The sequence below is a fragment of the Mesoplodon bidens genome (genome assembly GCF_964165515.1).
Source record: "Mesoplodon bidens genome assembly, chromosome: 2".
NCBI classification, from domain to species: domain Eukaryota; kingdom Metazoa; phylum Chordata; class Mammalia; order Artiodactyla; family Ziphiidae; genus Mesoplodon; species Mesoplodon bidens.
In genome coordinates this window covers 133,444,213-133,471,079 of record NC_138177.1, presented here as the reverse complement: position 1 = coordinate 133,471,079, position 26,867 = coordinate 133,444,213, and the positions used below count along the sequence as shown (strand labels likewise).

Below are 26,867 nucleotides of genomic sequence, written 5' to 3'. Positions count from 1 at the left end.
GTTGGGAGAGAATTGTATTTTGAGGCATCCAGGTGGAGATATCCAGCAGGCAGAGGAAATGGGCTGCCAATACTCGGGGAGACTTCAGTGCTGGAAACAAGATAAATAAAGCCATCTGAGATTTCTTGGGGTCGACATCCCCACTGCCTGGCACATTATACTTCATAGATATTGGTTGAATAAATGAATGTAAACAGTGGAGACAAAGAGGATCAAGGCTTGGAGTCAGCAGCAACTATGGAGAGCAGGAGAAGAGAGTCTGAAGTCAGGGAGATTAACTAAGGGTCTATCTACAAAGTACTTTGGAGGTCCTTGGGGACACCCTCCAGAACACAAAAAACCTGATGTAAGAGGGCCCAACTGCTGGTTAGAAGAGAGAGATGTGTCGTGTTCAAGATAATATAGAGAAAACAGTGACTTCTCTTGTGCGCCCTCTTTTGAAAATGGAAGAGAAAAAATAAGACACAGGATTAATTCAGGAGGTCCAGTATCCAACAACCAGGAGTTTAAAAAAGAAAAGCAGAAAAATAGAAAATAAATGAAATAAATTTAACTTAAGGCCCATTAATCACTGAGCAAAATAAATAAAAGAAGAATATTACCTGTATACTACATTCTAAAACTTTCAAAGAGAAAAGTATAAGCTACTTACAAAAGAACAAGAGATTCAAATATCACCTGACTCTTTTTCAGCAATATATTTCTGAGAAAATTACTTTAGGATATACTCCAACAAAAGAGGAAACTAAGAGAGAGGGAAGCAGGTGGATCCAATGCCAAGGAACATGGAAGTCCCAGTACAACTGTGCAGCAGGCAGAGAGAACAACTTGTCCAAATCGGAGCAGGAGAAGAGGGCTCTAAGAGAAATGCCTCTGAATTAGAGGAACAAAAGAGGAACAGATAAATTACTTGTACGTTTAACTGAATTGGAGGTTTAAGATCCAATTAAGTTGGAAAATTTGGGGCTGAATTAGTGATAAGTATATACAAATTAAACAAAATAAGATCATTATTGACCTTGAGGACAATAAACTTATACCAAAAAAAGAGAGAGAGAGAAATGTAATCCTAGTATAGTAGTTGGCTCAGTATGAATAACATTTATATAAACATAAGTCATAATAAAACTGATAGAACGAAACATTGTGATGCATGAAATATTAGTAGCATGAGAGTTTGAGATGTGTTCATGGAGAGGAAAATATAAGAGAGTTAAATCTTTAAAGTTGAAATAAGAGTTTCGGAAATCATTAAAACTACAAAGGTTTAAGTATATCTAAAGAAACATAAGAAAGAAGTAGAACTTAAAAATATAAAAGTTAAGTGTAAGATTTTGACAAGCTGAATTTTTCATCTGTTGGAATAGGAGTCTATTGATGTCATCAAGATGATAAATTTCAAAATAGTTTTATAAAGCGTATTATTTAGCTTATACCTCTAGAATTGAAAAGAGAAATGTTCAGTGTGTATCTAGGGAATGAGAGTGTTGAATTTTTTTTAACGTGTACTGTAATACTTAATTTTTAACCATGTGAACACAAAAGGAAATATACTAGGAAAGTATAATAGAAAACAACCAGGAGTTAAGAATACAGGTACTAGACCCTAAACGAGAAAAGAATTTTAAGAATAGCACACTTGAGCAGAAGCAAGGAGAACTACAACCCTGCAGCCTGTGGGACAAGAACTACATTCACAGATATACAAGATGAAAAGGCAGAGGGCTATGTACCAGATGAAGGAACAACATAAAACCCCAGAAAAACAACTAAATGAAGTGGAGATAGGCAACCTTCCAGAAAAAGAATTCAGAATAATGATAGTGAAGATGATCCAGGACCTCGGGAAAAGAATGGAGGCAAAGATCAAGAAGATGCAAGAAATGTTTAACAGACACCTAGAAGAATTAAAGAACAAACAAACAGAGATGAACAATACAATAACTGAAATGAAAAATACACTAGAAGGAATCAATAGCAGAACAACTGAGGCAGAATGGATAAGTGACCTGGAAGACAGAATGGTGGAATTCACTGCTGCGGAACAGAATAAAGAAAAAAGAATGAAAAGAAATGAAGACAGTCTAAGAGACCTCTGGGACAACATTAAATGCAACAACATTCACATTATAGGGGTCCCAGAAGGAGAAGAGAGAGAGAAAGGACCTGAGAAAATATTTGAAGAGATTATAGTCGAAAACTTCCCTAACATGGGAAACGAAATAGCCACCCAAGTCCAGGAAGCGCAGTGAATTCCATACAGGATAAACCCAAGGAGAAACACGCCAAGATAAATAGTAATCAAATTGGCAAAAATTAAAGACAAAGAAAAATTATTGAAAGCAGCAAGGGAAAAATGACAAATAACATACAAGGGAACTCCCATAAGGTTAACAGCTGATTTCTCAGCAGAAACTCTACAAGCCAGAAGGAAGTGGCATGATATATTTAAAGTGATGAAAGGGAAGAACCTACACCCAAGATTACTCTATCAAGCAAGGATCTCATTCAGATTCGATGGAGAAATCAAAAGCTTAACAGACAGGCAAAAGCTAAAAGAATTCAGCACCACCAAACCAGCTCTACACCAAATGCTAAAGGAACCTCTCTAAGTGGGAAACACAAGAGAAGAAAAGGACCTACCAAAAAAACCCCAAAACAATTAAGAAAATGGTCACAGGAACATACATATCAATAATTACCTTCAACAGGAATGGATTAAATGCTCTAACCAAAAGACACAAGCTCGCTGAGTGGATACAAAAATAAAACCCATATATATGCTGTCTACAAGAGACCCACTTCAGACCTAGGGACACAAACAGACTGAAAGTGAGGGGATTGAAAAAGATATTCCATGCAAATGGAAATCAAAAGAAAGCTGGAGTAGCAATACTCATATCAGATAAAATAGACTTTAAAATAAAGAATGTTACAAGGGACAAGGAAGGACAGTACATAATGATCAAGGGATCAATCCAAGAAGAAGATATAACAATTATAAATATATATGCACCCAACATAGGAGCACCTCAATACATAAGGCAACTGCTAACAGCTATAAAAGAGGAAACCGACAGTAACACAATAATAGTGGGTGACTTTAACCACCTCACTTACACCAATGGACAAATCATCCAAAATAAGAATAAATAAGGAAACAAGCTTTAAATGACACAATAGACCAGATAGATTTAATTGATATTTATAGGACATTCCATCCAAAAACAGCAGATTACACTTTCTTCTCAAGTGCGCATGGGACATTCTCCAGGATAGATCACATCTTGGGTCACAAATCAAGCCTCAGTAAATTTAAGAAAATTGAAATCATATCAAGCATCTTTTCTGACCACAATGCTATGAGATTAGAAATCAATTATGGGGAAAAATCGTAAAAAACACAAACACATGGAGGCTAAACAATACGTTACTAAATAACCAAGAGATCACTGAAGAAATCAAAGAAGAAATCAAAAAATACCTAGAGACAAATGACAATGAAAACACAACGATCCAAAACCTATGGGTTGCAGCAAAAGCAGTTTTAAGAGGGAAGTTTATAGCTATACAAGCCTACCTCAGGTAGCAAGAAAAATCTCAAATAAACAATCTAATATGACACCTAAAGGAACCAGAAAAAGAAGAACAAACAAAAACCCAAAGGAAAGAAATCATAAAGATGAGAGCAGAAATAAATAGAAACAAAGAAAACAATAGCAAAGATCAATAAAACTAAAAGCTGGTTCTTTGAGAAGATAAAATTGATAAACCATTAGCCAGACTCATCATGAAAAAGAGGGAGAAGACTCAAATCAATAAAATTAGAAATGAAAGAGGAGAAGTTACAACAGACACCGCAGAAATACAAAACATCCTAAGAGACTACTACAAGCAACTCTATGCCAATAAAATGGACAACATGGAAGAAATGGACAAAATCTTAGAAAGGTATAACCTTCCAAGACTGAACCAGGAAAAAATGGAAACTATGAACAGATGAATCACAAGTAATGAAATTGAAACTGTGATTAAAAATCTTCCAACAAAAGTCCAGGACCAGATGGCCTCACAGGTGAATTCTATCAAACATTTAGAGAAGAGCTAACACCCATCTTTCTCAAACTCTTCCAAAAAATTTCAGAGGAAGGAATACTCTCAAACTCATTCTATGAGGCCACCATCACCCTGATACCAAAACCAGACAAAGATACTTCAAAAAAAGAAAATTACAGACCAGTATCACTCATGAATATAGATGCAGAAATCCTCAACAAAATACGAGCAAACAGAATCCAACAACACATTAAAAGGATCATACACCATGATCAAGTGGGATTTATCCCAGGGATGCTAGGATTCTTCAATATACGCAAATCAGTCAATGATACACCATATTAACAAATTGAAGAAGAAAAACCATATGATCATCTCGATAGATGCAGAAAAAGCTTTTGACAAAATTCAACACCCATTTATGGGTAAAAACTCTCCAGAAAGTGGGCATAGAGGGAACCTACCTCAATATCGTAAAGGCCACATACAACAAACCCACAGCCAACATCATTCTCAATGGTGAAAACTGAAAGCATTTCCTCTAAGATCAGGAACAAGACAAGGATGCCCACTCTCACCACTATTATTCAAAATAGTTTTGGAAGTCCTAGCCACGGCAATCAGAGAAGAAAAAGAAATAAAAGGAATCCAAATTGGAAAAGAAGAAGTCAAACTGTCACTGTTTGCAGATGACATAATACTATACATAGAGAATCCTAAAGATGCTACCAGAAAACTACTAGAGGTAATCAATGAATTTGGTAAAGTTGCAGGATACTAAATTAATGCACAGAAATCTCTTGCATTCCTATACACTAATGATGAAAAATCTGAAAGAGAAATTAAGGAAACACTCCCATTTACCACTGCAACAAAAAGAATAAAATACCTAGGAATAAACCTACCTAGGGAGACAAAAGACCTGTATGCAGAAAACTATAAGACACTAATGAAAGAAATTAAAGATGATACCAACAGATGGAGAGATATACCATGTTCTTGGATTGGAAGAATCAATACTGTGAAAATGACTATACTACCCAAAGCAATCTACAGAGTCAATGCAATCCCAGTGAAATTACCAGTGGCATTTTTTACAGAACTAGAACAAAAAATCTTAAAATTTGTAATGAGACACAAAACACCCCGAATAGCCAAAGCAGTCTTGAGGGAAAAAAACGGAGCTGGAGGAATCAGACTCCCTGACTTCAGACTATACTACAAAGCTACAGTATCAAGTATCAAGACAATATTTTACTGGCACAAAAACAGAAACATAGATCAATGGAACAAGATAGAAAACCCAGAGATAAACCCATACACCTATGGTCAACTCATCTATGACAAAGGAGGCAAGGGTATACAGTGGAGAAAAGACAGTCTCTTCAGTAAGTGGTGCTGGGAAAACTGGACAGCTACATGTAAAAGAATGAAATTAGAACACTCCCTAACACCATACACAAAAATAAACTCAAAATGGATTAAAAACCAAAATGTAAGGCCAGACACTATTAAACTCTTAGAGGAAAACATAGGAAGAACACTCTTTGACATAAATCACAGCAAGATCTTTTTTGATCCACTTCCTAGAGTAATGGAAATAAAAACAAAAATAAACAAATGGGACCTAATGAAACTTCAAAGCTTCTGCACAGCAAAGGAAACCATAAACAAGATGAAATGACAACCCTCAGAATGGGAGAAGATATTTGCAAATGAATCAATGGACAAAGGATTAATCTCAAAATATATAAACAGCTCATGCAGCTCAATATTAAAAAAACAAACAACCCAATCCAAAATGGGCAGAAGACCTAAATAGACATTTCTCCAAAGAAGGCATACAGATGGCCAAGAGGCACATGAAAAGCTGCTCAACATCACTAATTATTAGAGAAATGCAGATCAAAACTACAATGAGGTGTCACCTCACACCAGTTAGAATGAGCACCATCAGAAAATCTACAAACAACTAATGCTGGAGAGGGTGTGGAGAAAAGGGAACCCTCTTGCACTGTTGGTGGGAATGTAAATTGATACAGCTACTATGGAGAACAGTATGGAGGTTCCTTAAAAAACTAAAAATAGAACTACCATATGACCCAGCAATCCCACTACTGGGCATATACCCAGAGGAAACCATAATTCAAAAAGACACATGCGGGCTTCCCTGGTGGTGCAGTGGTTGAGAGTCTGCCTGCTGATGCAGGGGACATGGGTTCACGCCCCGGTCTGGGAAGATCCCACATGCTGTGGAGCAGCTGGGCCCATGAGCCATGGCCGCTAGGCCTGTGCGTCCGGAGCCTGTGCTCCGCAACGGGAGAGGCCACAACAGTGAGAGGCCCGCATACCACAAAAAAAAAAAAAAAAAAAAAAAGACACATGCACCCCAGTGTTCATTGCAGCACTTTTTACAATAGCCAGGTCATGGAAGCAACGTAAATGCCATCGACAGATGAATGGATAAAGAAGATGTGGCACATATATACAATGGAACATTACTTAGCTATAAAAAGGAACGAAATTGGGTCATTTGTTGAGACGTGGATGGATGTAGAGACTGTCAGACAGAGTGAAGTAAGTCAGAAAGAAGAAAACAAATATAGTATCTTAACACATATATGTGGAACCTAGAAAAATGGTACAGATGAACCGGTTTGCAGGGCAGAAATTGAGACACAGATGTAGAAAACAAACGTATGGACACCAAGGGGGCAAAGCAGCCGGGGGTTGGGGATGGTGGTGGGATGAATTGGGCCATTGGGATTGACATGTATACACTGATGTGTATAAAATGGATGACTAATAAGAGCCTGCTGTATAAAAAAAAAAATTAAAAAAAAATTTTAAATAAAAAACAAATTTATAGAAATGTGTAAAAGAACTACCTCAAACCAAACTATATCTAGAAATTAAACAATTGGGGATATTGAAATAATTTTTTTAAAAATAGCACACTTACGAATGAGGCCGAAGTAAATAAAACTGTTGGAAAGTCATACAGCTGGCAGATAAATCGCTGGCAATCTTTGTTTTAAATTATTTTTTTATGTTGACCCTTTTTAAAGTCTTTATTGGATTTTTTACAATATTGCTTCTCTTCTATGTTTTTTGGGGTTTTGGCCTTGGGGGCATGTGGGGTCTTAGCTCCCTGACCGGGGATCGAACCCACACCCCCTGCACCGCCAGGGAAGTCCCCCTAGCAATCTTTAAAAGAATTGATTTCTCTCTTTAAAGTTTGTGGCAAGTCAGTAGAGAACAAGGGAGTAGTTGGGAGCAAAGGACATAGATAAAAAGATGGAGATGTTGTTACCTCTGAAAAAGAGGATAAGTTTTTCAGGGGAGTTTGAGTCAGATGGCTTTCCTTCTAGGATGGTCATTTTCTAAGAATGAATAAAGAAAATATTTTGACATTTGAGAGAAATGCTTCTCAAACCTCAGCATGTTCCAGAACTATCTGGAGGGCTCGTTGAACAGACAAACTGCTGGGTCCCACCCCCAGAGCTTCTTATTGTGTAGGACTGGGGTGGATCCAGGAATTTCCATTTATAACAAGCTGCCAGGTGGTGCTGATGCTGCTAGTTAGAGAGCAACCTGAGACCCACTGGAGTAGCGCATTCTTTAGGGATGAACAAAGGTTTGCACATGCTGTTCTCTATGCCTGGAATACCTGTCTCACCCCACCTGTATCCCCTCTCTATAAAGGTACATGTGAGTAGTTCTTAACCTTGGTTGCCCAGTAAAATCACTGACTCTAGTATCAGTTCCTGGGTCTCACCCCATGGAATTAATTGGTCTGGGATGTGGCCTGAACACTGGGATATTTTAAAGCTTTCTAGGTGATTTATTATGTAGCCAGGGATAAGACCAGATGATCTGTGAGGGATCATGATGGGTAGAAAGCCAAGTGATGCCAGAAGGAGGGTGATAAGCTTCGGGAAAAGGATCAAGAGCTAAAGATTTGAAAGTTGAAGTGAAGACCTGGGGTAAGTTCTGTAGGACATGAAGGCTTTAGTGTCAGAAAGTTGTGCATCTTGAATCCTTTTAACTCTTAAGTTTCCTGTAGGAAACTGGATCACGGCTTCTTTCTTTCAAGGTTGCCATGAGGGTTAAATGCGGTGTAACATTTAATAAAAATAGTGGATTGAAAATGTTAAGCATTAAATAAGTGATACTTTATTACTCTCATTATAATAACATAGTCTTGAAGTCAGAGGATGCTAAAATTCCTTTTAAAATCCTAGTAGTGTGGTGGTTTTCCAGGTGGCATTTAAGGTGTGTGCCACTAGATGGTGATGTGACTAGGTCACTTTGCTCCTTCTTACTTCACTCCAAACTTAAAACATTTGACACTTCAGACCATTATATTTTTTTTTTTTTTTTTTTTTGTGGTATGCGGGCCTCTCACTGCTGTGGCCTCTCCCGTTGCGGAGCACAGGCCCCGGATGTGCAGGCTCAGTGGCCATGGCTCACAGGCCTAGCCGCTCCGCGGCATGTGGGATCTTCCCGGACCGGGGCACGAACCCGTGTCCCCTGCATTGGCAGGCGGACTCTCAACCACCGCGCCACCAGGGAAGCCCCAGACCATTATATTTTGAAAACAGATAATTAAATCAATATATTCTGATGTCACTAGAATCAGTGTCCCTAGATTCTAAATAAAAACTTTAATAAGATATGCTTTCTAGTTCATTAAGTTACACCAAATGCCAGGCATGGGGACAAAGCAAGCTTTTTTTGATTGTTCTGTAATGTGCCCTCATCTTAAGATGCTAACTTTCTCAGGGGTCACCTTAACATGACAGTCTTCCTGTCTGTTTCCAGCATATCTGCACTATGGATTTAGGATGCAGCCTGGGTGTGAGTGCTGAGTTTGTATTTTGTACTACAAGATTTGGGTCCTAACAAATCTAAAGGCTAATCTCATTCCTATGCAAGACCAGCAAGTCAGGAAAGTTCTAAGCAAGGAGCTCAAGCTTTTTTTTTTTTTTTTTTTTTTTTTTTCTGGTACGCGGGCCTCTCACTGCTGCGGCCTCTCCCGTTGCGGAGCACAGTCTCCAGACGCACAGGCTCAGCGGCCATGGCTCACGGGCCCAGCCACTCCGCGGCATGTGGGATCTTCCCGGCCCGGGGCACGAACCCGTGTCCCCTGCATCGGCAGGCGGACTCCCAACCACTGTGCCACCAGGGAAGCCCCAAAGAACTTTTTTTTTTTAATTTATTTTTGGCCACGAGGTGCGGCATGCAGGATCTTAGCTCCCTGACCAGGGATCGAACCCATGCCCCCTGCATTGGTAGCGCAGAGTCTTAACCACTGGACGGCCAGGGCAGTCCCGAGCTCAAACTTTTATGCACTGTAATGTCCTACTTACCTGGAAAATATTTTGACTTCTCAATTCTTCAAAACATAATTCCCCAAACCTATTTTAAGGAAAGGTACTCATCCTAGGGTCCGTGCAATAAAGACCTGTGCTTTATTACTCAATTAGAAAATTTACCAAATACACATGGTTCTATTATAGAACATACAAGTCTGATTGAATTTAGTTTTGCTTTTAACGTAAATTATTAAATGCCACAAGGAGCCAAGGCACGAGAGAGCATATCAGAACAGATACCTTTCCAAGGAGAAGACAAAATTTAAGGAATTAAATATTGAAGGGGAAACACTCTGGGAGGGGGAAATTCATTTGGAGGGGGAAACAGAGTGAGGGGTAGGTGCAGTTGGAGGGGGAAACAGAGTGAGGGGTAGGTGCAGTTGGAGGGGGAAACACAGGAGGAGGGGAAATTCACTTGGAGGGGAAAACACGCTTATTGGTACGTCTTCTTCCAGGGATTCAAAGGTCTCTTGTTCCTTAGGCTTAAAGAATAAGGCTTCTTTCCCATCCTTGTTTTCACAAGTCTCGCCCTGGAGTGGAGTACTTTACTCCTTCCCTTCTTTCATTTCACAAGTCTCCTCCTCCTCAGGGGCAGAGATCTCCTCCTCCTCTTTCTTTGGGTCAGCAGCCTCCATCTGCTCAGGTGGGCACTTATTAAATGTTTGATCATAACAAGGTTGGGGAGATAGGAGAAAACAAAGTTCTTTCATTAAGCGCCTGGTGAGTCTAAACTGATGAATCACGTGGCAGCTCAGGAAGCTCTGTTAATTTACTGCATGCGTCCCCATCACCCAGCAGTTCCATATCTAGTTCTCCACCTTAAAGAACCTCTCCGGGGCTTCCCTGGGCTTCCCTGGGCTTCCCTGGGCTTCCCTGGTGGCGCAGTGGTTGAGAGTCCGCCTGCCAATGCAGGGGACACGGGTTCGTGCCCCGGTCCGGGAGGATCCCACATGCCGCGGACCGGCTGGGCCCGTGAGCCATGGCCGCTGAGCCTGCGCGTCCGGAGCCTGTGCTCCGCAACGGGAGAGGCCCCAACAGTGAGAGGCCCGCGTACCGCAAAAAAAAAAAAAAAAAAAAAAAAAAAAAAGAACCTCTCGGGATTTCCGTCGCAGTACTGTGTGCGACAATGAGGAGGAATATAGACTTACACAGCTTTTGAACCAGGTTAATGATTTTGAAGGGTGATTGGGAGGCAAGGTGCAACATCTGCTGCCTCCAGGCCCTGGGTATGAGGCATGAGAGGAAGGGCTGCTGATCTGAGTAATGTAATAAAGCCAGACCATAGGCTGTGGATCTCATGAGATGGAGCTGGTGGTCCTAGCCGGGTGGAAGGACTCCAGACACCATGGCTCTTTCAAGTTGCACAGACCTTAGTACCATCACCTCAGGACTTCGAAGGCTGTCTGCCTTCCCCAGGAATCCCTGTCTGTCCCCTCCCCTCTCCGTTTAGAATGGCGTCCGTATCTGCCTCCCCTGTTAGGTGACAGCAATGGCAAGCCTGCTTGTGGGAGAGTGGGGAACACATTTGCTTTCCCTGGGTTTCCTCTGCTCCCACCCATGTCCTCAGAACCTACCACAGAAGTTTGCACCCAGTAGTTCAAAATTTACTTAAAAAAAAAATGACCAAACTTCCCATTAGCCTTTTTGCCTTCCCCCTTCCTCAAACACAGAAATAGACCTCTCCCAGCCTCACCTCCAAGCCTAGTCCCCGGTATTGCTGGACAAAGAGCAGGGCTGAGCCAAGACTCCTAGATCTGTCTCCTCAAACTTGTATCCAACTGAACATGCCCTTCCAAGATCAGATTATCCCCTTTCACAAGTCATACCTAAGAAGGCCAATCAACTCTGAGACCAAGAAGGTTGATGCAAATGCCTTGGGGCTGTAGAGTTATCCTGGGGGTGATGGGTTTGTCTCCTTGCTTCCCTGCAAAAGACCAAACTATCAGTGAAAGTGCTTCACATTTCCCATCCAGCCCTTTGCATTCCACTCCTACAAAATAAGCAGGAGCTCAGGGATCCTAGGTTTTAATATTGTCCGTTATTGAGAGGCCCATCTTATTTCAGGGTTGGGGGTGAGCAAGAGGCCTTCAGATTTTAGAGGGATATGAGTTTTTCTGTAAGGTAGTGCTATATTAGTGTTTTTACATTTTCTAGCTAAATAAAGAAATTTAATTTTTACCCAAATAGAACTATAGCTTTGGTTTTACAGTTTATATGGACTCCTGAAAGCTTATTAAAGTTCAAAAGCTTTCTTCCTAGAACATCGATCGGGTGTATATCTCCTACCTCCCAACCCCTCTCCTTGTAGTACTGGGGGGAGGGGTGCGTTTTTCCAGCCTGTTGCCAAGCACAGCCATGAAGATCAGCTCTACTTGCAGCTGCTTGTTTGACTCTCTGCCCCTCTTTCTTCCCAGCTCCATGTCTAGACTGTACTTCATTATATGCAGGGTGAAGCAGATTTCTAGGTGTGAGGGTCCAAGACCAGGTCTGTACCCTCTCACTAGGCGATTTGCCTCACACTGAATTCAATTAAGAGCACAGGGTTCCAAAAAAAGAAGAAAGAAAAAGAGCACAGGATTCTAGAGTAAAATGGCATGGGTTTGAATCCAGCCTTCACTCCTTAGCTGACCTGGAGAAAGTTACTTAACCTCTCTGCTCCAGGTTCCTTTGTCTGTAATATGGGAATAATTATGGTACCTACGTCTGTAGGGACTCAGAAGAGTGCTTAGCACAGAGGAAGTGTCCAGTTTACATTCAGTATCATAGTGCTGTTATATGTTGAATAAATGAGCCAGTAAAGAAAGGAGCAGGTTGCCATCAAGTCTTGGCTTTTGAAGGTATCTTAGAAAAAGTAATATTTTACTGACTTTCTTCCTCAGCCCCATAACAGATGGTCTGGTTCATGGACAGCTGAGAGTACATGTCCAGATTCCCACCAAGTATAGGAATCCCCCCCTCACTATATCCCAAATCAGTAGAGTTTTGAGTCTCTGAATCCTTGCTTTGTGGGGGGCTCATGTCCTAACAAGTTGAGCCATTCCATTCTGTAACTGCCTTAGTTATTAGATTTTTTCTTCTTAAAAAAACCCAGAACCAATCTCCTTGTAATCTCTATCAATCTCACTCTGTTCCATGGAAATTCAGAATATTGAACCCTGTACGCCCTATTCCTTAGGAAGGTTTTAGGTTCATTCATTTATTCATTCCACAAATGCTTATTAAGCAGTTGTGTGCCAGGCACCTTCACATTGAGAAGCTGTCCTTATCCTCATGAATCCTGTGATTGGGTGGGAAAGACAGCTAACAGTCACACAAATACGTATCATGATGATTTGTAAGGAATACTTAGAGCGCTATGGAAAGGAAAACGGGGGAAATTAATTTAAACATAGGTAGTCAAAGAAGGCTTGTATAATGGAAGTGACCTTTAAGCTGGTGCCAGGCCAACTGGTTTGGTGGAGGGGAGGGGGCGGGACTCCATGCAGAAAGAACTGTGGAATGTGGGGTGGAGTGGAAGATATAGATGGGATTAGAGGGGTAGGCTCGGAAGGACATTTGTGTGTATAGTTAGGGAGTCTTAAATTTTATTCCAGGTACAAAGAAAGACCACTGAAAGGTTTTAAGCAGGGGAGGGCCATTATCCATTTTATATTTAAAAAGATAACTGGCTGTTGTGTGGAAGAGAGATTAGAAGAGGGTGAGTGGAGATTCCAGGTAGAAGGCAGCTGATGATGACTGATTGAATTAGGATGGTCACCAGAGAGATGAAAAGGAAACAAACTTGAGAAGTATATTGGAGGTAGAGTCCAGAGGATTTGGTGGTAGATTATTCAGAATAAGCATCACTTAGGTTAGCATTCTAGTACCTCTCCAGCTGGACAGTCACCAGCCAACAATCGGGTATTTTCTATATTATACCTAGTGGGTTTCTAATTAGGCAGCTGGAGGTGCCATCTATTAAGAAGAGGAAACCTAGAGGGGAAAATGAATAGAAGGGATTTGGTTGTTGGATCTAGAATTTGGATTTGGTTGTGTTAATTAGGCTTTGAGATATTAAAATGCAGATGTTGAGTTGGCAATTGGATATAACAGACTAAGCTGGGAATTGTTAGCACGTTGTTGGGATTTAAAGCTGTGGGAATGTGTATGCTGTGACCTAGACCCTGAGTGTGCAAGTGGGAAGTGGACCAGGACTGAGCCACAAGGGGTGAGTAGAATAGCAGAGATGGAAGCAGCAGGAGGAAAGCCGGAGAGTGGGTCATGGAAGTCTGGGTCTGGCAACAGGGATGGAAACTGGAATGGAGTGGGGTTTTGAAAATGATGTAGGCTGAGAGTAGGTAGGATTACATAGGTCACATGCAAAGACAACTCCTCCACTACATTTGCTGGGGAAGAGAAGAAGAAAAAAAACCAGAAACTGGTGGTAAGTGCAGAGGAGAGTCTATCATTTTCTTTTTTGTTTATCCTAAATATTCCCCCAATTTGTTCATTCTTTATATTATAGTATTTCCAGAAGATCCTAAAACTTATGGATAGAAATGTTTTCCCCCAGAATAGGATGCTTCACCCAAAATGTGTTCTGATCCAGCCAGGGCTAGGGCCAGGGCCAGCCTGTGGCTTTCCTTGTCTAAATACTCTATTAATAGACGCAACTAAGCTTAACTGTTTAGGTAGTCATGCCCTCTGTTGGCTTATTCTGAAACTGCAATCAAATCAAGGTCTTGCATTGTTGTCAAGCTAAGTCCCTTCACTCTGTACTTGAGTGCTCTTATCTGGAAGAACTGTTAATCAGAAGCAGGGGTAGACCAGGAGTTCTTGAGAAAGAATCTCTGATAACTAATTGAGGTAGAAGACAACTCCAGGATAAGCAGACAAGGCAGGCTATTTATGATTCCTCTTTAACAGATGAAGAAACTGAAACTCAAGCCACAGTATCATTTAAGTGGCAAAAACTGAACTTCAGATCTTCATTCTGTCAGAGCTATACCATATTTCTTCTTAATTCTTTGGAATGTTTTTGTAGAATAGAAATATAAGTGAATGTTTAAATGTTGGTTGTTCTATACTTTTGTTTGGGACCATCTAAAAGGCAAATCATAGGAAGTAAGAGATATTCTTTCTTTCATTCACCAAATATTAATTGAACACCTACTATATGCTAGTCATGTTCTACATAAGGGGCATACAGTAGTGAATAAAACAGACAAACGTCATGCCCTCACATTCTAATATGAAGTGGTAAGACAAAAATAAGGCAAGATATATAATTAATTAGATAGTAATGGTAGTAAGAAGGAAACATAAAGCGGGGAAGGAAGATGTTGTTAAACAAAATGCAACTGAATGAGTTTGAAGATCTATTTGGCTTTATCCAATGATTCATGAATTGGGCAGCATCCCATTTAACAAGTAGAATGGAACTCCAAGGATCTATACAAAATAGAAGGCTTTTATAGGGAGACAGAGGGTGGGACAAGGAAGTTAAAAAGTGGATTATTTCAGGCAAGGTCACCTTCCCTTCCTGGGAAGGCAGGGGGTCTTATCAAGCAGATCCCCTCACTGGTGCTGATGAGGAAATTCCAGACTGATTGGTTTAAAATTCCACTCCAAGGAGGGGCTGAAACTGCAGTTAGGTTAGGTGTTAAGTCCTAGTAGAGCTTAGCATACATGACTATTTTGGGCCTGTTTCTTTTCTTTTTTTTCTTAATTAATTTTTTAATTAAAGTATAGTTGATTTACAATGTTATATTAGTTTCAGGTGTACAACATAGTACTTCAGTATTTTTATGGATTATACTCCATTTAAAGTTATTATATAATATTAGCCATATTCTCTGTGCTGTACATTACATCCTTGTATCTTATTTATTTTGTACCCAGTAGAGTGTGCTTCTTAATCCCCTTCCCCTATCTTGCCCCTTCCCACTTCCCTCTCCCCACTGATAACCACTAGTTTGTTCTCTGTATCTATGAGTCTGTTTCTGTTTTGTTATATCCATTCATTTACTTTACTTTTTAGATTCCACATATAAGTGAAAACATACAGTATTTGTTTTTCTCTGTCTGACTTACTCCACTCAGCATAATTCCCTCCAGTTCCTTCCATGTTGTTGCAAATGGCAAATTTCTTTTTATGGCTGAGTAATATTCCACTGTATATAGACACCACACCTTCTTTATCCATTCATCTGTTGATGGACACTTGTGTTGTTCTGTACTGTTTTCCATTACGGCTGCACCAATTTACATTCCAACCAGCAGTGTACTAGGGTTCCCTTTTCTCCACATCCTTACCAATTTATTATTTGTGGTCTTTTTAACAATAGCCAGTCTGACAGGTGTGAGGTGATATCTCATTCAGTAGGTTGTTTTTTCATTTTGTTGATGGTTTCCTTCACTGTGCAAAAACTTTTTAATTGCTTCCTATTTGTTTATTTTTGCTTTTTGTTTCCCTCACCTGAGGAGACAGATTCAAAAAAATATTGCTAAGACTTATGTCAATGAGTGTACGGCTTATGTTTTCCTCTAGGAGTTTTATGGTTTCCAGTCTTGCATTTAGGTCTTTAATTCATTCTGAGTTTATTTTTGTATGTGGTGTGAAAAAAATGTTCTAATTTCATTCTTTTACATGTTCTTGTCCAGTTTTCACAGCATCACTTATTGAAGACACTGCCTCTTCCCCACTGCATATTTTTGCCTCCTTTGTCATAGATTAATTGACCATAAGTGTGTGGGTTTATTTCTGGTTTCTCTATTCTGTTCCATTGATCTATGCATCTGTTTTTGTGCTAGGGGCCTGTTGTTTCTTTTTAAACAATATAAAATGTTGGGCTGGGGTGTTGGTATGGGACTTTTAGTTAGGGTGGCCAAGGAGGGTGACTTCAGAGTAAAGACCTGAGGGAAGTGAAGGAGCTGGGGGCAGAGCATTCCAGGCAGAATGCACAGCACTCGCAAAGCGCCAAGGTGGAGATGTCTCTGGCATGTTAGAGGAACAGCCAGGGGCCAGCATGGCTGGAGCAGGGTGAACACAGGGGAGAATGTTTGGAGACGAAAGTGGAGACATAACTGGGCAGATCACCTACAGATGACCTTACAGACCATCTAAGAACTTCAACATGTGATCCAGGGGGCTCCAGATTTCCCTTGGACAGTTTTAAGCAGAGGACTGAAATAATCTTCTGTATTTTAACAGGAACATTCTAGCTGCTATAGACTGAGTGGGGGAGGGGCTGAAGCAGGGAGATGAGTAAGGAGGCTTTTGTAAAACTCCAAGCAAGAGATGATTTTATAGAGACTTCCCTGGAGGTCCAGTGGTTAAGACAGCTCACTCCCACTGCAGGGGGCATGGTTTTGATCCCTGGTCGGGGAACTAAGATCCTACATGCCACGTGGCCCTGCCAAAGAATAGAAAAAAAAAGAGAGAGAGAGAAAAAGAGATGATTTTATAGAAAGACCAGTTGAATTTTATGGGGATTGAAAGTGGGTTGTGAAAGGAAGAGACGTCAAGGATGACACCAAGGTGTTTGCTGAGACTGGAAGAATGAAGTTGCATTACCTGAGATGAGGAAGGCCAGGGAGCGGAGAAGGGGTGGGGGAGTGGCTCAGTGCTGGACAGGTTAGATTTGAGATACCTGCTGGGCATCCCATTAGGGATGTCAAATTGGTGATTGGGTGTGTAGGTCTGGAGTTAAGTAAGAGGTGGTGCTGGAGAGACAGATTCAGGAATTATCATTTACATAGATGATATTTAAATTCATAAAGTGGTATGAGGTGAGATAACTAAGGGGATGTAGAGATGGAAAGATAAGAAGCTCCAGGAGTGAGCCCTGTGGCCCTCTGATAGAGTTTTGGGAGCTATGAAAAAAATGGCCAGAAAGTGGAAAGGAAACTAGTAAAGTGTAGTGTCATAGAAGCCAAATGAAGAAAATAGTTTGAGAAAGAATAATCCATTGTGTCAAATTCTGTAGATAGATTAAATAAGACTGAGAACTGACCATTGGATAGAGTATGGTTTCTCTAATTCTTCCCTGACTTATAATGGATTGTCTTGTTCTGACTGCCCCCCCACCCCACCCAGGTTGTGGCAGATACCAATATAAGTGCCATAGCAACTCAGCTTGAGAACATGTCTACGGGCTACCCCCTTGGTTCACCCGCTGCCGAGCACTATCTGGAGGACACAGAGTGAGTATTCTAGATGCAGAGTGCCTCTTATGTGTATGGGCAAAGCTCAGTGAGACCTTTTCCAGATTGTAGAGTGTGCTCCCTAAAGGAGAGGAATGGGAAAATACACATTACCTTTTCTAACTCCTAGGGAATCTCCAAGAAAGCAACAGGGTTGCCCTATTTCTCACAAGGCTTTGCTCCACCACGTGAGCTCTTCACAGACTGTTACCACAGGGCCTGCACACACTGCACCTGGCCACTGGAACTGGTGCCTGTGCCCTCTCCCCTCAGAATCCTCAGATTTATAGCCCAGATGCACCCTTCTTCATTACGCAAGGAGCCAGGTTTCCTCAGTTTTCTAAGCTAAAATCTTGTTCTGAGGTTAAATCTTCTTGTCATACTTGCTGACATTTTTTACTAAAGCCTGTCACTGCAGTTAAAGTTGCTCATTAAAGCAGTGTTTCTCAAACTAGAATGTCCATAAGAATAACCCAAACAGCATATTTAAATATGCTAATTCCTCTGGCCCATTCTCAGAGATTCTGAGTAGGTGGTCTAGGATGGGTTCTCCAGGACAGTGTTGCTGCAGATAAGCCGAGGACCCACACTTTGAGAAATGCTGCCCAAAGCATCTCTACCAGTGCCTGGTCTCAACTCTACCAGTGCCTGGTCACTAGCTGGTGCTCAATAAATGTTTGTTGGCTGATCCAAACCCCTTATTGGAACGATCTGACGGTCACAGCCATTCCCAACTTTTTCCTGATTGTTCATTAACTTAAATGACAGCTTTGAGTTTGTTTTTCTGGAGGAAAGAATATTAAACTAGGCTCATTTTACTTTTTTCTCATTATGAAAGTAATGAACACTTGCTATTAAAGTGTGACAAATACATGAAAGTATAACATTTTCAGGCTAGAGTGGCCATTTATTAAAAAAAAAAAAAGAAATCAGGACCCTTATATGAAGAATAGTATACACTTAGCATCATTTAACATGTCCATGGAACTACCAAGATGCCCTGTGATCTTGGGTCCTTTGCTATGATTCCACAGTTCCTGGCAGGTTGGGAACTACTAGCATAAAAGAATTTAAAAATCACTTATAATCTGACCACTGTTAACATTTGGAGATTTTTTTTTAAGTGAAAGTAAATTAAAACTAACTGAAAGTGTCAGATAAATGGAGGTAAACTCCATCTAATGCTGCCAGTGGAGGAATGAAGCTGCATTCCTCCCTCTCCCAGAGAAAACAGGCTCTAATTGTGAATAGGTACAATTATGAAGGTCTCTAATGATTTGGTGGCCCCCAGGGGCTAGCTCTAAAACAATGGCTTTGGACATCTAGGTTCCCATTTCAATATCCTTGGAAATAGGGGCTGGCTGTGTTTGAAAGAGAAGACATGAATCAAGTTCATGTCTAGCCAGTGGCCTATTACTGAGAGTGCTTATAAGGCCACAAAGTGATGAAACGTAGAGCCTTATTCATGACATCATTACCATTCAGCCACAGGGGATAATACTTCATTATTTCAGCAGATATTTATTGAGTGCCTTCCTAAGGCTAGACACTACAAGTGCTGGGTCCTGAGGACTCAAACTTAGAAACGTAGGTGAAGGCATTGCCCCAGTCCTCATAGAACTGCCAGAGGATTGAAAAAACAGACCCATAAATCCATGGTTATAAAAGAGTTAGTAAGTGTTGGAGAGCTTAGTTCAGTGAGAGAGAGAAGTAAGCACAGAGTCCTGTGAAGCTATGGAAGAGAGGCATAACTCAGCTAGGGAGGGTACTTGGAGGCACTAATGCTTAACCTGAGTTTTTAAATAATTGGAAAAAACAGGAGTGGCATTTAAAACAGGTAATAATATATACGGTATAGACGTTCAGCAATTACTATGGATGCCTGCTGTAAACAACCAGCAAGTGCCTAGCAAACAACTGGTATCAGTGGGAAGCAGCTGAAGATCAAGCTTAAAATAAGCCAGGCAAAATCGAGGAGGAGGAGAGGGAAGAATATTCTAGTCAGACAGAACAGCGTATTCAACGGTTGCTCATATCCCAGTTTTGCAAATTTCTCTGAGTACACGAATGGCTGCATTTATATCAGGTGGCTTTGCCTCTCGACGTGAGTGCTGCCGCAAAACAAGTGGCCCTGCCAGGATACGCATACAAACCTCCTGCAGATAAGACGACAGGGCCCAGGTACCAGAGTTCCTTTAGGTTTTTACCCTTTGGACACCCACGTATGGCAATAAGAAATTGGCGTTAGTTAAGCTTAGCTTTAACTCCTTGAGCCCACACGTGTAATTTAATTTTTACCCATGTTGTTTCTGAGAGAGATGACTTCCACACTGGACAAAGCTTTGAAAATCTAAATTATACATTTGAAACAAATTGTCTTTATCCATTTTGCTTCACCTTGGTTTCTCTCTTCTCTCCTGGATTTCAGTTCTCATTTACATAGTCGTGATTCTGAGGGTGTGATAGGCACAGCGCACAGCGCTTGGTGCTGGGAGTGGCCAGAGGGCGGAGGCTTAAGTAGTTGATAATCTGGTAGAGGAGGAAGATGGTTAAGAGATCACGATACAGTATGACAAGTGCTGTATGGAAATTTCGACCAAGAACAAAGGGAACACAGAGAAGGTAGGGGTGAATGCTTCCAAGGGAGTCAGGAAAGCATCGCATTGGAGATTGGAGGTGGGTTTTGAAGAATGAGTTCCCACACTCAGTGGAAGTGGGGATCAGGTGCAGCGAGGATATTCAGGCAGAATAACAGCAGCCATTACTGAGCTCTAGGGCTGCCGTCACCTGTTCTGTTCAGAGGTCCACCTGTGGACTGCGGTGTACACCAAGCTCAGGTGATAGCCCGCCTCTCCATCTCCATGCATGTTCTTCAAAGATGTAAAGACAGTTCCGTTCAGCTTTAGACAGTAAGTTAAAAAGTTAAAAACTAAGCAAAAAAAAAGAGTGCTTTGACAACTTCAGCATCATGACTTTATTTTCAGTTAAAAAACAGTGGGTTTTATGAAAGAGAAACCTCTAAAACATCAAAAATATTGGCGTGATATAGGAAATTCAAAAATAAGTTTCTAGATTGCTTTCTGACAGTTTGATTTGATAAACTGACCATCATCATTTCGCAGTATGAAAGTCTCTCTCAAATCTGTGTTCTTCCATTAAAATGAAATTCCCTCTCAATATCTATTCTTGAATTAAACAGCGTGCATTGTGTTTTCAGAACACCTCCACCTAAGATTATTACTTTGGAGAAAGGCTCTGAAGGATTGGGGTTTAGTATTGTAGGGGGTTATGGAAGTCCCCATGGAGACCTGCCAATTTATGTCAAGACTATATTTGCAAAGGTATTTTTTTCCTTTTTACTGTACTTTTTTTTTTTTAAATAAAACTTAGGTGAGATTTTTTTTGCGTTTTGCTTTGCTTTACTTTGGGTGATAGCTGAATGTGTGCATGTATGCTTGTTTCATTTTCATCTTACAGGAAATTCCCACACCACACTAGTGCAAGAAGTGTTCTTTTATAAAAGTGGAGTCACAGGAAGTGTAATATTCTTTAGACCCTTTTACAAAAGTAGATGCTAACAGATTTTAAAGAGTGTCTTCTTTCAACAACCAGTGTAAGGAATATGGCATGCTCTTTGCAAGAGCTCTTTGGCCTTGGAAGTATTGTTCTTGCGAGAACAAAGATTTGGCTTTCTACTTTAAGACATTGCAGAGGGCCATGGCATAAAGTTTTGTACAAGCCTGGGATCAGTGCAGCATTAATGGCTGCCCATCACTAAAACCTCAGGATGCTTTAGCTGAAGGTGGTTTCTCTCTTCCAATAGTCTTCCAAGTACTTGCAGGATTAACCCAGTGAGTTAGACTAAGACTGGATAACGGGGGACTTCCCTGGCAGCGCAGTGGTTAAGAATCCGCCTGCCAATGCAGGGGATATGGATTCGAGCCCTGGTATAGGAAGATCCCACATGCTGCAGAGCAACTAAGCCCGCCTGCCACAACCACTGAAGCCTGTGCGCCTAGAGCTTATGCTCCACAACAAGAGAAGCCACCGCAATGAGAAGCCCGTGCACCACAACGAAGAGTAGCCCCTGCTCCCCGCAACTAGAGAAAAGCCCACGCACAGCAACGAAGACCCAACGCAGCCAAAAATTAAATAAATTTATAAAAAGAAAAACAAAGAGTGGATAACAGTATCTTTCAAGAATTAAGTAGTCCAATTCATCCTACTTAATACACGGGTCCTAGTGTAGGTTTCTACTGCTGCCACTAGATGGCTCTTAGATAAGTTTTTAATTTCATTATTAAAGTTGGAATTTAAATTTGTTATAAACTTTTAAGATCTCCGGAAGTATTTAGTTTTGATACTACAACTTTATTCTTCGTTGCTTTTATCACAATCATTTGTTTATTAATTGATCCAATTGCCTACTAGTGCTTTATTTTCCTAAAGAAATAAAGGCCTTCCACAGAAGAAATAAGGCAGATTCTTTCTCTTTCCAGAAGGCTGTACTATACACTATATACACATTTGCTTTTACCTATGCAGATCTTATCACCTGTTAATTGGGTGTAACCTTGACCTGACATAAGCCTCAAGTCAAGCCTCAAGTTTGGCGTTTGTTTTTGGAACACATTAGGCAGCTACAGATTTACACACCTGTTTCCATCTTGCTAGGATGCCTGTCAAGGGGGCATGTTATTCCCATACACACATCAGTTGACCTGATGATGGATGAACAGGGAAAGGAAAGGCAGATCAGAAACATTCTGGATGACAGTGCTGCCCCAGTCTGATAATTCCCAAGGTGGATAAACCACCTACAGACCCTCCTTTTCCTAGGATAACACCATAAGTAGCTGTGATAATGATTCTTTGGGAGGATTGTTGTACTTTACATTTAAAAGAACCGGCTATGGAGATAATGACAGTGGAATGGCTACAAAGTGAGCCCTCACTAAGCTAAAGATTCCCCCCATAGGAGTTTTGATCTAAGAACTACAGCTATATGTTTTCTTTTCTTTTTTTTTTTTTTTAAACACTGAACATACATTCTTTAAAATGTTTATCTCTGATTCAGGTTTCTGGATCTCAGATGTCCACAGGCTGGACACAAGGTGTGGATTATTACGTAACCTTTTTGGTGTCCTAAGCATCTTTTAACAGTTCTCTTGCTCAACTAAGAAATTAATTTGGCCCATCCAGGTCTTTTCTTCCCCTCCAGAAGTAGGAAGCATCACAGACACTTAGGGTGTGTAGGATTTGCGAGGCATAATCAGTCTGATTAACTGGCTGTCAGGGCCTTCCATTTTCTTTCAGGTGTTTGGTTGGAAACTTCAAAATCAAAGCCAACTTTAGATCTTAGTCCCTTCAGCAGACGAACTTTACCATAAGCCAACAAGAGATTGGCCTAAAGACTTCAACAACCCTGAAAATTGAGGGAGCAGTATTTTGGAGCCTGTGAAATCTGAAAACATGAGTTTGATCATCATTCGTTTCATTTTATTATACTACCACCATGATTGAGTAAATACAGTGTGCCGTACACTTAATCCTTAGAACAGGCGAAAGATAGATAATAGAGCCTATTTTACAGCATAGGGAAGGCGAAGTGACCAAACTAGGACACAGCAAGTGGGTAAGGCCACGTTTCCAAGCTAGATGGAGGTCTGTCTGTGAGCCATTTATTTCTTCCTTCCCTTGTTTAGTCTACAGATGCCACATTAATAAAGTAGGAGAGGAGATTCAGGTCAGTGTAATTATCAAGTAAGCACAGCAATACCTGAAATAGTGTATACATCCTAGAAAGTTGAAAAATCGACCTTTTTTGCATTATTGAAAATGAAAACTTGAAGAGCTTAGTGTGCTTTTTAAAGAACTAATTACACAGGTATCTGAGGTTAACTGAAACCCTTAAATCTCAGCATGTGAAATTTATTAAAATCAAGTTAGATTTATCCGTTAGCATGACTTGTTTAATCCTGTCTTCAGTGCAGTTAACACACTTTCTTAAAAGAAAAAAAATTTGAATAAAGCTGCAAATTATTTAATCTTGGTATTTTTCCCCCAATATAGTCCTGGTTTTGAATATTCTTTATTACATCTTTTTACAGGAATTCCACCCTTTTCAGGGCTTTGAAATTCTAGATAATTCACCCACCGCCTCAGGACCTCCATGCTGTAGGACACAGGTCTCTGGAGTGTTAGTGCCTCTGAGCTTGGCTTCTGAAGGAGGCCATCAGCAACCAGGTGCCCACGGGCCTTGGTTAATTTCCCCAGTAGTTCAACATCATTTAGAGGACTCTTTTGGCACTAACTTTTCAAGGAGTTCTCACAATTACCCCGACAGATGGAGAAAGCTTCCTGTGAATCATTTTCTAGGTCTTTTATTTCCTTACTCGTCCAAAGTATTTCTAGTAATATGGCGTCTTTGATACTCAGCTTTAGAATGAAGAAAAGCCCAAGTTTCACTTGCTTTGTGCCGTTCTGAAGAGCCATGCATGACTGAATATGTAATGAAAGTAGTCATTTAGAAACCTATTTAGATGGATCCAAGGTAAAGTTGAAGCTATTGAATATGATATTGCAAAATTTTAGAAATGCTCCACTTCTGTGTATTTATATATATATATATAGAGAGAGAGAGAACAGCTTTATTGAGATATGTTCACATACCCTAAAATTCACCCATTTAGATAAAACTAATACCAGATTCAGTTCTGCCTTTGTATGCTACATATTCATGAATGTGACATAATATGACATTCAAATTCCATTCAGTACTGAATATTGAAATAAGGTCCTACTGGTATTAAAAGAAATGTGAACGTCAGGACATTCAGGACATTCCTACTAGTATGTTATGTAAACAATGCATAATTATGATTACTATTCAACCATTATTCAAATAACATATCCTACATTTTTCTTAGTTTTCTTAATTTAAAAATATTACCTAGAAATAACTTTAATTGGTGGTTTTAAAAGTTTTTCTTTTAATATGCACACCATAATATTAATATTATTTGAATATTAATTGCATCCTCCTAGATTAAACTGGAATGTTTCTTGTTTGCAGGGAGCAGCTGCAGATGACGGCCGATTGAAGCGAGGTGATCAGATTTTAGCTGTTAATGGTGAGACTCTGGAAGGTGTTACACATGAGGAAGCTGTGGCCATTCTAAAACGCCAGAGAGGAACTGTAGTCTTAACTGTGCTGTCCTGAGCCTTGGGTCCTGATCACAAGATAGATGTGGTTGTAGAATATCCATAGGAAGACAAAGTTCTGAGGATGAAAAGCAGCCTCAACTAAAACCCACCTTTATTCTTACCATCTCAACCTCTCACTTGGGAGAGATAGCCTAGGTCTCACGTGAATTTCCCAAGTTGACAATCTAATGTTTCCCAGATTCTCTCACCTCTTGGTGAGGTTAATTTCTAACAGCTGAGTCTTATTTATTTTGCATTTAATATCAATGTTTATCAACTAGTAGTAAGTTCTGATTATATTTGCTGAAATGGAAGTTAACAACCTCTCATTCCTTATGTCCTTCTCTCCCCATCCTGACTCATATGGAGGCTGAGCAGCAACCAGATCGAATCCGATGAACAGAAACAAATGTTAAGCAACTTGTCATCTCACTCATGATTTATGTATGCTAATTGTCTTTCAGACACACCAGAAAACATTAGCAGTGTAATTAACTTAGCAGTGATGCCCATAATGAAATACCAGATTCTCCTGTGGGAAATTACTGTGCTCTTTTCTGTACGACTTATCATCAAATAAGCCTCAAATTCATTTCTCTGGGTAGATCTTTATAAGTTAGTCATTGGTGATTATGATGAGTCAATTTGCAGACTGTAATCTAAAAATTCTGAATGGCTTTCTAATTGTTTTCTTAGCTACATAAGTGCATACTACTAAGAAAATGCACCTTCTTCTCAGCAAGAACAATTAGCATCCATATTCTGAATTCTAACAATGCTAAGTTATGCTCAAGTCTGGGAAGTTCATCTGGAGTTAACAGCATTTCAGTAGGCAGGCATCATTCCCACACCTCAGGCTTCAGACGAGGAGGTGGAAGCCCCAGAACCACACTGCAGAGATCAGCAAGTTTTTACTAAAGACAGCCAAGGTCTGGGTGGCCTTGGCATTGTGCAAAGTGGAGTGACAAATTTGAGTGTCCCTCCACTTGGCTCCATACCTGTCAGTCGAGCAGCACACAGTGTAGGAATGTAGATGGAGCGGTGCACTTAGCCACAAAGTGACTGAACAAATGGACTGAGCCAGTGATGGCTCCCTGGAGACTGTTTCCTGGTCTCCAGGCAGCCTCCTGTTTGCTGAAGTGTGCATGCTAAGAAAGCAACTACAGCAGAAAATAAAAGAATACCTTTAAAGTTGGTTAGGGGCCTTCTTATTCAGGTATTAGCAGGAAAAGGGGGGGAGATGCTTATCAATGAATGTTATAGGTTCTTCTGTGAAAAAATGCACCACAAAAGATGACTAACAGAATGGGTAATAGAAGTAGTGTGGCATTATTTAACTAAAACACAGTGCTGCAAATGGTTCACAATAATTATCAAAATGTAATGGGTTCCAATTTAAAATGTTATTTAATAAGTATAGATTTTAATTGAGAACTATCTTTCAGTAGATGTAATCACAAAGTGCATTAACTCTTGTTGGAATATTTTATGGCTATTCCAAAGTATAGAGTGCCTAAATTTCATGTTGAAAATATCTTTCATTAATGGTATTAAGTTTTCTGAATTTACACATGGCTTTTGAAATGTCTAATGTATCCCAAGATATGCAGTATTGTTAGAAATTATTTTTCAATGCATGAGAACCTATCAGCCTCAGAACATTCTCTGTTAATTGTATCTGCAAGAACACCTCAAGCAGCCAAGAAGAAATAAAGCCCAAATAAAACTTGAAAATGCACCTTAAAAAAAATACATACATATGTTATATATATATACTTTTGAAATGTGATTCTGCTTGATTTTGATGGAATGGCCATTAAATACACATTTTGAAGTAACGTATCATTGTTTTGTTTCTTTACACATTATTCTTTTAGGACATGCTACAGCAAGTCTCTTTATAAAGGAATTGTGGTGCTTTAATACTCCTTGCTGCAGTAAATTGATATACCTATTGCTTCTCATAACTGGATCTGTCTCTGCTTGCATGACTAGTAAATAACTGCCTTCCCAAAAACATTTTTTTTTTGCATCAGAACTTAC

General features: G+C 40.2%; 1 protein-coding gene across 1 annotated transcript in view; it reads left to right on the top strand.

Annotated features, from left to right (window-relative positions):
• Nucleotides 1-26,662, top strand: part of PATJ (PATJ crumbs cell polarity complex component) — a 348,566-nt gene extending 321,904 nt beyond the window's left edge. Inside the window, exons 42-44 of the mRNA XM_081223688.1 lie at nt 17,512-17,618; nt 20,836-20,959; nt 24,694-26,662. Coding sequence (XP_081079814.1) covers nt 17,512-17,618; nt 20,836-20,959; nt 24,694-24,840 — 378 coding nt within the window. The 3' untranslated portion in view covers nt 24,841-26,662. The remainder of the gene's footprint in view (nt 1-17,511; nt 17,619-20,835; nt 20,960-24,693) is intronic.
• Nucleotides 26,663-26,867: the final 205 nt, after the last annotated feature.